The following is an 18,571-nucleotide window of genomic DNA, read 5'->3' as shown; positions in this document are numbered from 1 at the left end:
TATATCTTTATCAAACAAATTCTATCTTTGCCTTATGGTGATTAATATATCTTTGCCTTATGGTGTTTTATATCTTTATCAAACAAATTCTATCTTTGCCTTATGGTGATTAATATATCTTTGCCTTATGGTGATTTATATCTTTATCAAATTAATTCTATCTTTGCCTTATGGTGATTTATATTTTTATCAATCTAATCTTATCAAAGCTGATTAATATTTTCTCTGCCTTAAAAGGTGATAACTGAAAACTATAAAACTCTTATTCATATTTTGCCTTACGGTGATATTATCCATAATCATTTTTATCTTGCCTTACGGTGATATCATTTAATTCATATTTTAATTATATTTCCTAATTTCTTTAGAGACGCAGGAATTCTTTACAGATATATATATATATATATATATATTTCCTGGTTCCTGTTTTGAATCCTATAAATATTCTGGTTCCTGTTTCTAAGATGAAGACAACTCCTATATAACCTGTACTACATTCAGTCCTGTACATAATATGAAATAACGTCGTAAAACAAGGAAGGATTATACATAGCAAGAATATAGAAAGAATTAATATTAATCTTGGAATAAGAGTTAAGAAGTTACGTTCGGTACGTACAAAAATTACATTTTATTGTTATCGAACATTTTTTGGTCCTTCGAGCCGGATACCAAGCTTTTCAAGATGTCTAATATAGAAGCAAAGATCGCTTTACAAAAAAGTCGATTTAATCTAATACAAGATGCAGCGGATTTTGATATCGTAGAAATTTCACGTTTAAATCGTCAATTAATTAATACACGTTTGGATTTACTTGATCAGAATTGGTCTAAATTTCAAGTAGAACATGAAAATTTATATCTTGAGATACTTTCTGAGAATAATGATCAATCATATATTAAAGAACACGTGTATGAACGTTGTCAAGCGTTTTATGTATATTCTCGTGCTAAATTACTTACATATCGAGATGATTTAGAAACGGTAGATCGGCAATCTCGACCTACTCATTCGGAACATGTAGCATCATCTACCTCACAATTACCTCGTAGTGCATTGCCTCGTATAAAATTACCAAGCTTTTCAGGAGATTATCAATCATGGAGATCATTCCATGATTTATTTGTTTCTTTGATTCACGATAATGAAGATTTATCAAACGTTGAGAAGATGCATTATTTGAAGACATGTGTAACTGGTGAAGCGGCTCGGTTAATGTATAATTTGCCTATTTCTGACGAAAATTTTACTGTTGCATGGGATATATTAGTTTCAAGATATGAGAATAAACGATTTTTGATTACTACTCAATTGGATAGAATTACAAATTTAAAGCCGCTTAAAACAAAATGCGCTCAAGGTCTCAGAACTCTTTTGACAACCATATCAGAAGTTATTGGTGCTTTACGTGCTTTGAACTGTGAAGTAGATCATTGGGATCCATTATTATTACATCAGCTCGTAAGAATACTTGATCCTGAAACTCGAGAAGCATGGGAGGTTAAACTTGGTTCAACCTCTTCATATCCGACTTACTTACAATTTGAAGAATTTCTTATTGGGAGGACACGAGCTTTAGAGAATCTTAATTTACATAATAATACTTTTTCTTCTGGATCACATAAGGATAAGGATCATTCCTTTTTTGGAAAGTCTCGTACAAAAATAGCTGCTCATGTAGCTACATCATCTAATCAAAATTCTTTTACTAATTCTTTCATTAGGTGAAGAATGTGAAGAATCGTCATCTGCTGTGGAAATTGAATCTACACTTTGCAAGATATTAGGTCTTATTTGGAGACCCGACTCGGACACGTTTCATTTTTCAGCTTTACCAACATCTACTACAAAATATACTAAAAGAATAATTTCTTCTGAAATCGCAAAATTATATGATCCATTAGGACTTATCGCACCTATTCTCATAACAGCCAAAATCTTTCTTCAAGAACTCTGGTTAAGAAAGATTGAATGGGATGAACCTCTTTCTCAAGACATGCAATATCGTTGGGAGAATTTTAGAAAACAACTTCAGCATCTAGATCAATTAGCAATTCCTAGATGGTTTGGTTATGTTCATTCCAGTACTTCTGTTGAAATTCATGGATTTTCAGATGCATCAGAATTAGCCATGGCAGCTGTGATTTATATAAGAATTTCCAGTAACGATGGTAAAATATCTACTCAACTGATTTGTTCCAAGACAAAGGTTGCACCAATTAAACGGCTTACGATTCCACGTCTTGAACTTGTTGCGGCTTTGTTATTAGCGCGATTAACTGTACATACTTTAAAAGCACTAGCACTTTCTGACGTATCGGTGTTTTGTTGGTCTGATTCATCTGTAACTCTTTCTTGGATTTCGGCTCATCCAACCAAATGGAAAGATTTTGTTCGTAATCGTGTATCTACTATACAAGAATTATTACCTTATGGATCTTGGCATTTTGTTCCTGGGAAAGAAAATCCTGCGGATTGTGCATCTCGTGGTTTAAGGCCAGATCAATTAATTAAATTTGATCTATGGTGGAAAGGACCAAATTGGCTTTCTGAGTCTCCATCATCTTGGCCTTCTTTCAAGTGTAAAGAGTTACCGGAAACTGGTTTGGAAGAACGATCCAGACAAGTCATGATTGCTGTCACCCATCAACCTTTATACTGGGAATTGTTGGATAAGTACTCTTCACTCATGAAATTATTACGAATTACTTCTATTTGTCGCAGATTTATTCGTTGTCTCCGTAGAGAATCACAATCAACACTGATTAAACATCCCATAACACCCATGGAAATCGAGAAGAGTCGTAATTTTTGGGTACGAATTGTACAACAAGCATGGTTTTCGAACGAGATTCGTATAATTTCTAATAGAGAGCATTTGCCTAAATCCAACCCTTTGATTCGCCTTACACCTTTTATAGACCATGAAGGATTACTTCGTATTGGAGGTCGTCTCCATAATGCACAGATAGAGTCTGACACAAAACATCCACTTATTATACCAAGAAGATCTTCGTTAAGTACTTTGATTATTGATGATGCTCACAAAAGGACGCTACATGGAGGTACTCAAGTTACTCTCGGTTTTTTACGAAGTTCATATTGGATTATCGGTGGAAGAGCATCTGTACGTTCTTACATCCTAAGATGTGGAAGGTGTGCACGGTATCGCGGAATTCGAGCGAAACAGCTCATGGGTCAATTACCATCATCACGTGTGACTCCAGCAAGACCTTTTTATAACACAGGTTTAGATTATGCTGGTCCCGTGATAATGAAGACTTGGAGAGGGCGAGCGGCAAAAACTTATAAAGGCTATTTAGCTATATCTGTTTGTCTCACAACATCAGCAATACATATAGAAGTAGTTACGGATTATACCACTGATGCATTTATAGCTGCCTATAAACGGTTTACTGGTAAAAGAGGTATATGTGCTACGCTACAAAGTGATTGTGGAACAAACTTTGTTGGAGCTGATGCAACTTTAAGACGTTTTTTCAAGTCATCTTCTAATGAATTACGTGACCTTGCCTATCTTCTCGCTAAAGATAACACTGAATGGAAAATTCAATCCTCCATCAACCCCTCATTTTGGAGGAAAGTGGGAAGCAGCTGTAAAATCTATTAAATTTCATTTACAACGAATTTTAAAGGATACTATATTAACGTATGAAGAAATGACAACGATAACTGTACAAATAGAAGCAGTGTTAAATTCAAGGCCATTATGTCCTTTATCAGATGATGCATCTGACTATTCACCCCTGACTCCAGGACATTTTCTTATTGGAGAAGCACCAACTACATTACCGGAACCGAGTCTATTAACTGAAAAGACATCTTTGCTTTCACGCTGGCAATTACTTAAACAGAAAGTAGATCACTTTTGGTCAAGATGGTCTATAGAGTGTTTACAAAGGTATCAAGCCATTTCTAAATGGTATCACCCTTCGAATGAAATAAAGGAAGGATCCTTAGTATTAATTACGGATGAGCGTTACCCGCCAGGAAAGTGGCCCCTCGCAAGAGTCATACATTTACATCCAGGACCAGACGGTTTAACCAGAGTTGTTACAGTGAAAACTGCAAACTCTATTTACAAGAGACCTTTAACAAAATTATGTATTATCCCAACTGATCCTGAAATTCATTCAACAAATCTATTGTTGAATGCGGGCGGAGAAAATGTATAGGAAAGTCTATTCGAATCTTTCATAGAGTGCCGTGAGAAAAGAAAAAGATCTGGTTGCTATGCAGCTGTTTATCGTGGTTCGTTTTTTTATGTTTGAATCGACACGATGCGCATCGTACGGAAATATCAAGATCATCAGAGATACATCGAAATATATTTGGTTAATTACATATATCTGGTTAGGAAGGTCGACTTTGTCCAATTGGGGACATCATGTAAGTACATATCATGATAGTCGATACCTTCCATCAAGCCAATTATTTGAGGCTAGTCATAAGGTGATCATCCAAATTCTATCTTTGCCTTATGGTGATTAATATATCTTTGCCTTATGGTGTTTTATATCTTTATCAAACAAATTCTATCTTTGCCTTATGGTGATTAATATATCTTTGCCTTATGGTGTTTTATATCTTTATCAAACAAATTCTATCTTTGCCTTATGGTGATTAATATATCTTTGCCTTATGGTGTTTTATATCTTTATCAAACAAATTCTATCTTTGCCTTATGGTGATTAATATATCTTTGCCTTATGGTGATTTATATCTTTATCAAATTAATTCTATCTTTGCCTTATGGTGATTTATATTTTTATCAATCTAATCTTATCAAAGCTGATTAATATTTTCTCTGCCTTAAAAGGTGATAACTGAAAACTATAAAACTCTTATTCATATTTTGCCTTACGGTGATATTATCCATAATCATTTTTATCTTGCCTTACGGTGATATCATTTAATTCATATTTTAATTATATTTCCTAATTTCTTTAGAGACGCAGGAATTCTTTACAGATATATATATATATATATATATATTTCCTGGTTCCTGTTTTGAATCCTATAAATATTCTGGTTCCTGTTTCTAAGATGAAGACAACTCCTATATAACCTGTACTACATTCAGTCCTGTACATAATATGAAATAACGTCGTAAAACAAGGAAGGATTATACATAGCAAGAATATAGAAAGAATTAATATTAATCTTGGAATAAGAGTTAAGAAGTTACGTTCGGTACGTACAAAAATTACATTTTATTGTTATCGAACAAATGGAAATGATTATAAATCAAAAAATTTTATGAATAATATTCGTTCATATAACAGCGCTTTAGCTATGGCTTCAATGGGTGCGCCGGGAAATAGAAATCCATTGGATGTTGTGAATAATGCTCCTTATTGCTTAAAGATTCATGGGCAATATCATCATTTAACTTCAACAGCAATGCGCCCAGCGGATGGGCAAGCTCCGCGATTTGCACAGCTTTACTTTTTAGATACAGAAGAAGCTGTAAATCATAGAATGAATAACAAAGCTAATAAGGAGTGTGATTCAGAAATAATGAAAGAGTTGTCAAGTTTTATGGTTCAATGCAATGAATTTGCAAAAACATTCAAGATGATGCGTCAAGTTGAAAAAGATCTTAATCCGATAGGAAATAAAACCATAAATTTAATGTTGTCCTTTAGAAATAATCCTAAACAAGATCAAAGAAGATACAATGCTCCACAAGCAAATGAAATAGCTGTGGTCTTTAAGAATGTAGATGGTGAGCCTCCATTTGAAAGAGACGTTCGGATTTATAATAAAAATTCGAACGATGTTCAACAAATATCAATTCTAGACAAAAGGTGTGACCCAATGTGTTATCCTTTGTTATATCCATATGGTAACAATGGATGGCATTCAGAACTTAAATCATATAATCCAAAATATCCAGGATTCAAAGTAACTCAAATGGATTATTATGCTCACCTGTTAGCACCAAGATTAGAATTTAGTCAATTTAAAAAGGCAGGCAAATTGAGATGTCAATTTATACTTGATGCCTATATGAAAACTGAAGCAAATAGGCTTAATTATATTAAATTAAATCAACCTCAATTAAGAGCAGAATTTTATTCGGGATTAATGGATCACCTAGATAATCGAGCACAAAATGAAGGAATTACAGCTGGTATACCTGTGATATTACCATCTTCATTTATGGGCAGTCCAAGAAACATGCAAGAAAGGTACCAAGATGCTATGTCTTTGGTAAGAAAGTTTGGTAAACCAGATATTTTTCTTACAATGACTTGCAATCCTCAATGCCCAGAAATTAAGGATAATCTTGATGGATGTTTAATAGAATTTCGACCAGATTTGGTCGCTAAAACATTCAACTTGGATGTCAAAGAGATTTTAAATGATCTAATTCATAATAAAATTTTTGGAAATATAATTGCTTATGCAGGTGTGATTGAATTTCAAAAAAGAGGACTTCCACATTTGCATTTACTTGCAATGTTGAGTGATGAAGATAAGCCTAGACTTCAAGAAGTTATTGACATGATGGTATGGGCTGAAATCCCTGATGAAGAAAGATATTCAGAACTTAATGTAAAAATTTTGAAGCACATGATTCATGGACCTTGTGGAGATTCCTCCCACAGATATCCTTGCACTGGAGACGATGGAAAATGTTCAAAAGGTTTTCCAAAAGAGTTTCGTGAAGAAACTAATGCTAATGTGAATGGATATCCTATGTATCAACGAAGGAATTTTGGTAAAAAATACATCGTTAGAGGCAAAGAAGTTGATAATCGATGGGTGGTGCCATATTCACCATATTTAATCATGAAATATGATCGACATATCAATTTGGAAATATGTTCATCGGTGAAAAGCGTAAAATACTTATATAAATATATTCACAAAGGATTTGACTGTGCTGCGATTGAAGTGCAAGCACGAGATGGCACAAGGCCAATTAAAATAGATGAAATTAAATCATTCCTTGATGCAAGATATATTAGTGCTCCAGAAGCAATGTGGAGACTGAACGGATACGATCTGTTTATGAGGTCTCATACAGTAATCAGATTGGCAGTTCATTTGCCTAATCGTCAAATGGTTTATTTTCGAGAAGGAAATGAAGAGCAAGCTGCTCAGAGAGAGCTGACTCGAGATACTACGCTGACTGCATGGTTCAAATTAAATCAATCTGATGAAAATGCAGTGAATTTTATTTACACAGATATTCCTTATCATTATGTATATGATAAAAAAGAAACAAAGTGGAAGCCACGCAAAAAAGGTGGTGAAAAAATAATTTCAAGACTTTATACAGTAAGCATAAAAGATATTGAGAGATTTTATCTCCGTCTTCTTCTACTACATATGACTGGAGTTAAATGTTTTGAAGATTTGAGAACTGTAAATGGAGTTCTTTATAATACATTTAAAGATGCAGCAATTGCAAAAAACTTGGTAGAAACTGATAATCTTTGGGGAAAAACGCTGGAAGAAGCAACAGAATCGAATATGCCTGCACAAATTCGAGAATTATTTGCTTACATTTGCATCTTTGGAACTCCAACAGATGTACCAACTATGTGGAATAAATATAAAGATTTCATGATTGAGGACTATGTACATAACAATGTTGTAAATCCTGAAAATATGGCTTTAAACCATATACAAGGAATTCTGATAAATAATGGAAGTAGCTGTGAGAACTTCCAATTGCCAAATCCAACTCCAATAAATATTTACGTAACAGAGTATAATGTGGATGAAGAAAGAATACATGGTGATTATTTATTATCGACACTAAATGCTGAGCAAAAGCACGTGTACGATATAGTCATGCGAGCAATTGAAAATGAAAATGAAACTGAGAGGTTATTTTTTATTGACGGGTTTGCAGGAAGTGGTAAAACATACCTATTTAACACATTTTTAAGTGTTATTCGAGGAAGAAACGAAATAATTCTTCCATGTGCTTCAACTGGAATTGCAGCCACACTTCTGAAAGGAGGAAGAACTTATCACTCTCTGTTTAAGCTTTCAATCCCAATTGATGATGGAGCTAAATCAAATATTAGAGGAAATTCTCAAGGTGCACGAGAATTGATTAATGCCAAATTAATCATATGGGATGAAGTGAGCATGACTGTTGGATATGCTTTAACAGCAGTTGATAAACTTTTAAAGGATTTGATGAAGAATCCTCGACCATTTGGAGGAAAAGTAATTTTATTTGCAGGAGATTTCAGACAAAATCTCCCAGTAGTGCCTCATGCACAAAAAGCAGCTATAATTGAATCGATTGTAAAATACAATCCTATATGGAGGAACGTAACACAAGTTAAATTAAAACAAAATATGAGAACTGCGGAAGAAAAAGAATTTTCAAATTGGCTAATGCAACTCGGAGATGGTAAATTATCAAATTCAGATGGACTACATCTCGATATAATTGAAATCCCCAAAGATTTTATATCAAAAGAATCTCTTATTAATGAAATTTTTGGTGATAGAATCACCATGGAACGGATTAGAGAAAATCCAGATAGAGCGATACTTTGTCCTAAAAATGAGGATACTTTTAAAATTAATGACACAATCCTTTGTAAAATGGAAGGAGAGGAAAAGGAATATCTCTCAATTGACTTTATTGTAAGTGATGATCCACAGGAGCAATTAAATTTTCCAACTGAGTTTTTGAACTCTCTGACACCTTCTGGAATGCCAGTTCATCAACTTAAAATAAAAGTCAGTGCTATAATAATCCTATTAAGAAATTTAAATACTAAGAAAGGACTTTGTAATGGAACAAGATTTATAGTAACTAATTTGAAAAATAATCTAATTTATGCGGAGGTTCTAACTGGTCCTGCTCGAGGACAGATTGTCATCATTCCAAGGATAGATTTAATTACAAGTGATTTGGAATTGCCATTTAAATTTAAACGAAGACAGTTTCCTATTCGAGTATCATTTGCTATGACAATAAATAAATCACAAGGACAGAGTTTAGAAAAAATTGGGATTTATTTGCCACATCCTGTATTTGCTCATGGTCAACTTTATGTGGCATTTTCTAGAGCAACCAAAAGGGAAAGTGTAAAAATTAAGATAGATGAATTTAGCAATCAAGGACATCTAATTGAAGGAAGTGAAAAATGTTTTACAAAAAATGTAATATACAGAGAAATTTTGTAAATTGAAGAATTATGAAATTGTATGAGAGCTAATAATAGCGGGTTAGCGGTGGGTACATTAGACGTAATCAAAAAATATTTGAGTAAGGAAAAAAAATTGGTATAATAATTAAATAATAAAAAAAAAAATTTGTATGTATATATATTTACTAAACTAATGTTTCAGATTTAAAACATATTAAATTGTGTGGAAATTAAAATAACAAAAAAAATTAATATAAGCAAACAAAATTTTAATTATAAATATTTAAGTTTATGCAAAACAAGACGCAAAATACAATATCAGGGAGTGAAAAAAAAATAATAGTAGTCATCTTCTAAAAATTTGCAACATCAATATATAAATTTCGTGAAAATCGGTCCAAAAATATGCAAGTAGTTCGCGGTAATACAGACAGAACAATTAATCTTTTGTGTTAAATCAGGTTTTATAAAGGCTTTATGAGAACCGCGCGAAGTGCGGTCCGAATTATAAAAGCTTTGAGGACCGCGCGAAGCGCGGTCCGAAACGCTAGTACGAGTATATAAGTGCCGTCCGTCTGTCTGTCTGTATGTACGCGAACTCCTTCCACATTTGTGGACCGATTTTTGTGAAACAAGTACCAAAATGTTGCAAATTTTTCGGGGGTGGCTGCTGTGGGGTTTATTTTAATTTAAAAAAAAATTTTTTTTTTCTCATAGAGAAGGGTATGTTTTCCTGAAAATAATTTTTTTACAGATTTTTACGCCATTTACGCCAATGTGTTTAGGGTGTTCCAAAACATTGTTTTTATTCATTGGCGTAAATGGCGTAAAAATCTGTAAAAAAATTATTTGGCGTGGGCAAAACCCACGCAACCACCCAAAAAACCAACCAACGCACTTATACATTTGTTCACCGATTTTCAATAAATTCGTAAAAAAATTCAGCAAATTTTTCGGTGATGGCTACTATATGTGATTTTTTTAACCCACCCCCGCAACCACCCACGCACCCACCTACGCACTCATACATTTGTTAACCGATTTTCAATAAATTGGTTCCAAAATTTCGCTAATTATTCGGGGATGGCTACTATATGTGATTTTTTTTGTTTTACACCTTCATCCACGCACCCACCCAAGCAATCACATATTTGTTAACCGATATTTTCGAAATTGGTAGTCAAATTTTCGATATTTTTAAGGGATGACCATTATGGTTATTTTAAAGTTTTGCCCACCCACGCAACCACCCACGCACCCACCTACGCAATCATATATTTTTTCATCTATTTGCATGAAATTGGTAACAAAATTTATCAAATTTTTCGGGGATGGCTATTATATGTGATTTTTTTTAACAAACCCTCGCAACCACCCACGCACCCACCCACGTACTAATACATTTGTTCGCTGATTTTCACGAAATTGGCGAACGATTCGAAATTGGTATTAAAATTTTCAAATTTTTAATTTTTTAAGTTTTGCTAACCCACGCAACCACCTACACACCCATCCACGCACTCATAAATTTGTTAACCGATTTTCACGAAATTGGTACCAAAATTTCGAAAATTATTCGGGGATGACTATTATATGTGATTTTTTTAGTTTTGTCTACTTACGCACCCACCCACGCATCCACACACGCATTCACACATTTATTAAACGATTTTCACTAAATTGGTACTAAAATTTCGCAAATTTTTCAAAGATGGTTACTGTATGTGATTTTTTTTAAATTTTGTCTACATACGCACCCACCAACGCACCCACTCACGCATTTACAAATTTATTGACCGATTTTCAAGAAATTGGTAGCAAAATTTAGCAAATTTATTAGAGATGGCTACTATGTGGTTCTTTTTAATTTTACACCCCAACTCACCCACCCACGCATCTACTCACGCGCGTGCGCATTTAAAAAATGTTATTTTATGTTAAAAAACTTTGTAGTTATAAAAGAGAAACATATAATTTTAATAAAATCATCTTTTGGTAGTGGCGTGATTGTTAAATGGTGTTATTAAGTAAGAGCATTTATTTATTAATGTATTGTTTTTTTTAAATCGTAAAAATTTTTAAATTATTTTGTTCAGTGAGATTTTGCAAAAAACCCCTTAGAGGTGATGAGTTTTATTTACATGTCATTTCAGAAATGACTATCTATCTATCTATATCTATATATATAAGTAGCTGGTTTTACATATTAAATGTCATCATTGATCAAACGAATACAAATCAATTTGAAAATACAATCATGGAAGAAAATAATATACCGAAAGAAATAGAAAAAGAAATTGAAGAATTTCTAAATGGTAAATATAAATAATAATTAATTTATTTAAATAAAATAATTTTTTTTTTAATTTGTTAATTGTTTTATTTAAATTAATATATTATCACATTAACATATAATCTAATATATTTTTTAATTAAAAAATTTCAGTAATTGAAGATGATCAAATAAATACAAATGAATTTGAAAATTCAATTGCGGAAGAAAATAATATACCGAAAGAAATAGAAAATGTTCTGATAAATAAAACAAATGGATTTGAAATTAAAAATATAACGATGAATCAATTAAATATATCAACAGAAATTGAAGAATTTCAAAATGATAAAAATATAAACAATAATTAATTTATTTAAATAAAATATTTTTTTATAAATTTGTCAATCGTTTTATTTAAATTAATATTATTACTTATATACGTATATAGAATATAACTTAATCTATATATATAAATAAAAAATTTCAGTACTTGAAGATGGGCTAGATCATGTATTAATAATGGCATTAGAAGAATTTGAAAAACGAGAGGAGCTAAAGAAGGAGGAGTGTATGAAGAATGAATTTAAAGATAAATTTCAGAAAAAAAATAAAAAGCGGAAAGAAGATAATAATGACAATGATGAAAAAAAGGATAAACAAATTAAAAAAATATAATTTGGTATAAAATAATTATTTAAATTATTAAATATGTGTATTTTTTACATGTTTAGATATTTAATAAAAATTATATATTAAAAATTTTTATTTGTTAATTATTATTTAATAAAATTCGCTGTTTTTTAAATTTCTATACGCTAATTTAATTATTTTTTCAAAATTAATAGAATAAATATTACAACTTTTGTTTGAGATATGCCCAAATATAATATTAATAATTAAATTTTCTACAATTTGCAATATGGGATACGTAACAATAACAGTAATATTATATGTAAAAATTATAGTTTACAAAACTTAATTTAAAAAAATTAATAAACTAACATCATAAATAATAAAAATAACAAACAATAATAAAACTAAAAAACTAATAAATAAATAATAAAAAAAATAATATTTATAATATTAATAACAATAAAATATTTATTTAATAATAAATTAATAATAAAAAAATAATATTAATAATATTAATAATAATTTATTTATATAAATAAATAATTATTTATTTATGTAAATAAATTTTTGTTATGTTTTGTGGCGGGAGAGAGAGAGAGGAAGAAGGAGGCTAAAGGGAAAGAAGATATATACCTAACCTAACCATATTATCTCTTTCTCTCTTTCTCTCTTTCTCTCTTTCTCTCTCTCTCTCTCTCTCTCTCTCTCTCTCTCTCTATCTATCTATCTATTTATCTCTCTCTGTCTCTCTTTGAAATTAAAATTTACTTACATTATGCTCACTGGTGTTGCACGCATTTTCGTTTATCTCTTTAGACATCTTGATTAATTAGAAGCCGATTTATACAATTATACGTAGTATATATAATTATACGTAGTAATTAGAGATGTGTGACATTAACTACAAAGAACAGTTGAAAGAAATGTGGTACGCATAAAATAATAATATTGAAGATAAATGTTACTATAGTCAAGGCATACAAATTAAAGGTTTATTTACACGAATTGCACACATATACAAAAACACATACACAAATTTTTCAAAAATTACTTCTTGGTGTAATTTTGTAAAAATCACACCTTAGGGATGAGTTTCGATTTTTTAACGTGAGTCATTTAATAAATTTATCTATAATAAATTGCTGGTTTCAAATTACATTACGTTAAATGTCATAATGGATAGGTCAAATAAAATAGAAAATGTTATAATAAATAAAATCCGCACAACAAAGGAGGAGTCAAAGGTGTAAAATTTTACGAGAAAGGAAATAGTAATAGACGAAGTTATAACGTTGAAGAGGGAGAGTGAAGGGAGAAACGGTAGATATTTTACATAATTATATATATAGAAATTTGTAATAATTGTGTTTAAATATTTGTAATTAATATTATTTAATAATTACACTTTTATTATATTTTTCTTATATGAAAAAAAGATTTCTAAGATATTAAAAATTCAATTATATAAAAATTATATAAAAAAAATTTATATAAATTATATAAAAATCTATATTATAAAATTACATAAAATAGATATAGATAGATAGAAAAATATATAGAATTATATAAAAAGGCTGCTGTGCGCCTGTAAAAAAAGGCTGCTGTACGCCTATTAAAGGCTGCTGTGCGCCTGTAAAAAAAGGCTGCTGTGCCCCTGTAAAAAAAGGCTGCTGTGCGCCTATAAAAAAGGCTGCTGTGCGCCTATAATAAAAGGCTGCAGTGCGCTTATAAAAAGAGGCTGCTGTGCGCCTATAAAAAAAGGCTGCTGTGCGCCTATAAAAAGAGGCTGCTGTGCGCCTATAAAAAGAGGCTGCTGTGTGCCTATAAAAAAAGGCTGCTGTGCGTTTATAAAAAAAGGTTGTTGTGCGCATATAAAAAAAGGCTGCGGTGCGCCTATAAAAAAAGGCCTTGTGATTTATTTATTGTCATAGCAAATGATACTCGAATAGGAAACTGTCTTCGTTTAAATTTAAATGGCAATTCCAAATCACTTGTAATTAAATCTATCCTTGGAATGATGACAATCTGTCCTCGAGCAGGACCAGTTAGAACCTCCGCATATATTAGATTATTTTTCAAATTAGTTACAATAAATCTTGTTCCATTACAAAGTCCTTTCTTAGTATTTAAATTTCTTAATAGGATTATTATAGCACTTTTATTTTAAGTCGATGAACTGGCATTCCAGAAGGTGTCAGAGAGTTCAAAAACTCAGTTGGAAAATTTAATTGCTCCTGTGGATCATCACTTACAATAAAGTCAATTGAGAGATATTCCTTTTCCTCTCCTTCCATTTGACAAAGGATTGCGTCATTAATTTTAAAAGTATCCTCATTTTTAGGACAAAGTATCGCTCGATTTGGATTTTCTCTAATCCGTTCCATGGTGATTCTATCACCAAAAATCTCATTAATAAGAGATTCTTTGATATAAAATCTTTGGGGATTTCAATTGTATCGAGATGTAGTCCATCCGTATTTGATAATTTACCATCTCCGAGTTGCATTAGCCAATTTGAAAATTCTTTTTCTTCCGCAGTTCTCATATTTTGCTGCAATTTAACTTGAGTTACGTTCCTCCATATAGGATTGTATTTTACAATCGATTCAATTATAGCTGCTTTTTGTGCATGAGGCACTATTGGGAGATTTTGTCTGAAATCTCCTGCAAATAAAATTACTTTTCCTCCAAATAGTCGAGGATTCTTCATCAAATCCTTTAAAAGTTTATCAACTGCTGTTAAAGCATGTCCAACAGTCATGCTCACTTCATCCCATATGATTAATTTGGCATTAATCAATTCTCGTGCATCTTGAGAATTTCCTCTAATATTTGATTTAGCTCCATCAATTGGGATTGAAAGCTTAAACAGAGAGTGGTAAGTTCTTCCTCCTTTCAGAAGTGTGGCTGCAATTCCAGTTGAAGCACAAGAATGATTTCGTTTCTTCCTCGAATAACACTTAAAAATGTGTTAAATAGGTATGTTTTACCACTTCCTGCAAACCCGTCAATAAAAAATAACCTCTGAGGTCCATTTTCATTTTCAATTGCTCGCATGACTATATCGTACACGTGCTTTTGCTCAGCATTTAGTGTCGATAATAAATAATCACCACGTATTCTTTCTTCATCCACATTATACTCTATTACGTAAATATTTACTGCAGTTGGATTTGGCAATTGGAAGTTCTCACAGCAACTTCCATTATTTATCAGAATTCCTTGTATATGATTTAAAGCCATATTTTCAGGATTTACATCATTGTTATGTACAAAGTCCTCAATCATGAAATCTTTATATTTATTCCAAATTGTTGATACATCTGTTGGAGTTCCAAAGATGCAAATGTAAGCAAATAATTCTCGAAGTTGTGTAGGCATATTCGATTCTGTTGCTTCTTCCAGCGTTTTTCCCCAAAGATTATCAGTTTCTACCAAGTTTTTTGCAATTGCTGCGTCTTTAAATGTATTATAAAGAACTCCATTTACAGTTCTCAAATCTTCAAAACATTTAGCTCCAATCACATGTAGTAGAAAAAGACGGAGATAAAATCTCTCAATATCTTTTATGCTTACTGTATAGAGTCTTGAAATTATTTTTTCACCACCTTTTTTGCGTGGCTTCCACTTAGTTTCTTTTTTATCATATACATAATGATACGGAATATCTGTATAAATAAAATTCACTGCATTTTCATCAGATTGATTTAATTTGAACCATGCAGTCAGCGTAGTATCTCGAGTGAGCTCTCTCTGAGCAGCTTGCTCTTCATTTCCTGCTCGAAAATAAACCATTTGACGATTAGGCAAATGAACTGCCAATCTGATTACTGTATGAGACCTCATAAACAGATCGTATCCGTTCAGTCTCCACATTGCTTCTGGAGCACTAATATATCTTGCATCCAGGAATGAGTTAATTTCATCTATTTTAATTAGCCTTGTGCCATCTCGTGCTTGCACTTCAATCGCAGCACAGTGCTTCAAAATTTTTACATTAAGTTCTGAATATCTTTCTTCATCAGGGATTTCAGCCCATACCATCATGTCAATAACTTCTTGAAGTCTAGGCTTATCTTCATCACTCAACATTGCAAGTAAATGCAAATGTGGAAGTCCTCTTTTTTGAAATTCAATCACACCTGCATAAGCAATTATATTTCCAAAAATTTTATTATGAATTAGATCATTTAAAATCTCTTTGACATCCAAGTTGAATGTTTTAGCGACCAAATCTGGTCGAAATTCTATTAAACATCCATCAAGATTATCCTTAATTTCTGGGCATTGAGGATTGCAAGTCATTGTAAGAAAAATATCTGGTTTACCAAACTTTCTTACCAAAGACATAGCATCTTGGTACCTTTCTTGCACTGCCAAAAAATGAAGATGGTAATATTACAGCTATACCAGCTGTAATTCCTTCATTTTGTGCTCGATTATCTAGGTGATCCATTAATCCCGAATAAAGTTCTGCTCTTAATTGAGGTTGATTTAATTTAATATAATTAAGCCTATTTGCTTCAGTTTTCATATAGGCATCAAGTATAAATTGACATCTCAATTTGCCTGCCTTTTTAAATTGACTAAATTCTAATCTTGGTGCTAACAGGTGAGCATAATAATCCATTTGAGTTACTTTGAATCCTGGATATTTAGGATTATATGATTTAAGTTCTCAATGCCATCCATCGTTACCATATGGATATAACAAAGGATAACACATTGGGTCACACCTTTTGTCTAGAATTGATATTTGTTGAACATCGTTCGAATTTTTATTATAAATCCGAACGTCTCTTTCAAATGGAGGCTCACCATCTACATTCTTAAAGACCACAGCTATTTCATTTGCTTGTGGAGCATTGTATCTTCTTTGATCTTGTTGAGGATTTTTTCTAAAGGACAACATTAAATTTATGGTTTTATTTCCTATCGGATTAAGATCTTGTTCAAGTTGACGCATCATTTTGAATGTTTTTGCAAATTCATTGCATTGAACCATAAAACTTGACAACTATTTCATTATTTCTGAATCACACTCCTTATTAGCTTTGTTATTCATTCTATGATTTACAGCTTCTTCTGTATCTAAAAAGTAAAGCTGTGCAAATCGCGGAGCTTGCCCATCCGCTGGGCGCATTGCTGTTGAAGTTAAATGATGATATTGCCCATGAATCTTTAAGCAATAAGGAGCATTGTTCACAACATCCAATGGATTTCTATTTCCCGGCGCACCCATTGAACCCATAGCTAAAGCACTATTATATGAAGGAATATTATTTAAGAAATTTTTTGAAGCAAAATCATTTCCAATGTATAATTTTTTTTATAAAATCAGGACAATTTATTGGCTTTAATTTAAGCTTGCCTTTTGGACAACAATATGTGAATTTTCCATCTTTAGATGTTTCACATGCAAAGTTTAATGATTTGCAAAATTGGCATTCTACATTCATTTGCCCAAGTGTATGAACTGGCACATTTATTTCATCGTCCATGGCAATTAACGCAATGTGATAATTTAATTGTCTAGCTTTGTGGCTTCCCTGAGCAAGTCTCTGGGCATCACTTTCGAGTCGCTTAGTCTTTTTGTCATTATTTTCATCATTCCTTTGCTGAGCATGTCTCTGAGCATCAGCTTCGAGTCTTTGAAACCTTGTGTCATTATTTTCATCGGCCCTCTGCTGAGCATGTCTCTGAGCATCAGCTTCGAGTCGTTGAAACCTTCTCCGAATTCTCAATTTTTCGCCTTTGTCGTGAGCGCCTACCATCGCGACTCACTATATACAAATTTCCGCGTTTTCTCTTTTGCAGGCATAATTATCTGCGTCGTACCGTATATACGTAGATATATTACATTAAATATTATATAACAACTAGCGTTTCGGACCGCGCTTCGCGCGGTCCTCAAAGCTTTTATAATTCGGACCGCGCTTCGCGCGGTTCTCATAAAGCCTTTATAAAACCTGATTTAACACAAAAGATTAATTGTTCTGTCTGTATTACCGCGAACTACTTCCATATTTTTGGACCGATTTTCACGAAATTTATATCAAATGTTGCAAATTTTTCGAAGATGACTACTATTATTTTTTTTTCACTCCCTGATATTGTATTTTGCGTCTTGTTTTGCATAAACTTAAATATTTATAATTAAAATTTTGTTTGCTTATATTAATTTTTTTTGTTATTTTAATTTCCACACAATTTAATATGTTTTAAATCTGAAACATTAGTTTAGTAAATATATATTCATACAAATTTTTTTTTTTTATTATTTAATTATTATACCAATTTTTTTTCCTTACTCAAATATTTTTTGATTACGTCTAATGTACCCACCGCTAACCCGCTATTATTAGGTCTCATACAATTTCATAATTCTTCAATTTACAAAATTTCTCTGTATATTATATTTTTTGTAAAACATTTTTCACTTCCTTCAATTAGATGTCCTTGATTGCTAAATTCATCAATCTTAATTTTTACACTTTCCCTTTTGGTTGC

At 31.8% G+C, this 18,571-nt stretch overlaps 1 protein-coding gene across 1 annotated transcript; it reads left to right on the top strand.

Annotated features, from left to right (window-relative positions):
* Positions 1-3,681: 3,681 nt before the first annotated feature.
* On the top strand, positions 3,682-4,197 carry LOC145947093 (uncharacterized). Its single transcript, XM_083056868.1, has one exon. The coding sequence runs from the start codon at positions 3,682-3,684 to the stop codon at positions 4,195-4,197; it is 516 nt and encodes a 171-aa protein (XP_082912994.1).
* Positions 4,198-18,571: the final 14,374 nt, after the last annotated feature.

The sequence above is a fragment of the Prenolepis imparis genome, unplaced genomic scaffold, assembly GCF_030444845.1.
Source record: "Prenolepis imparis isolate NDT839.2.m4 unplaced genomic scaffold, iyPreImpa1.0 SCAF_42, whole genome shotgun sequence".
NCBI lineage: Eukaryota > Metazoa > Arthropoda > Insecta > Hymenoptera > Formicidae > Prenolepis > Prenolepis imparis.
Note: the sequence above shows the minus strand (reverse complement) of the source record. Positions and strands in the feature narration are given on the sequence as shown.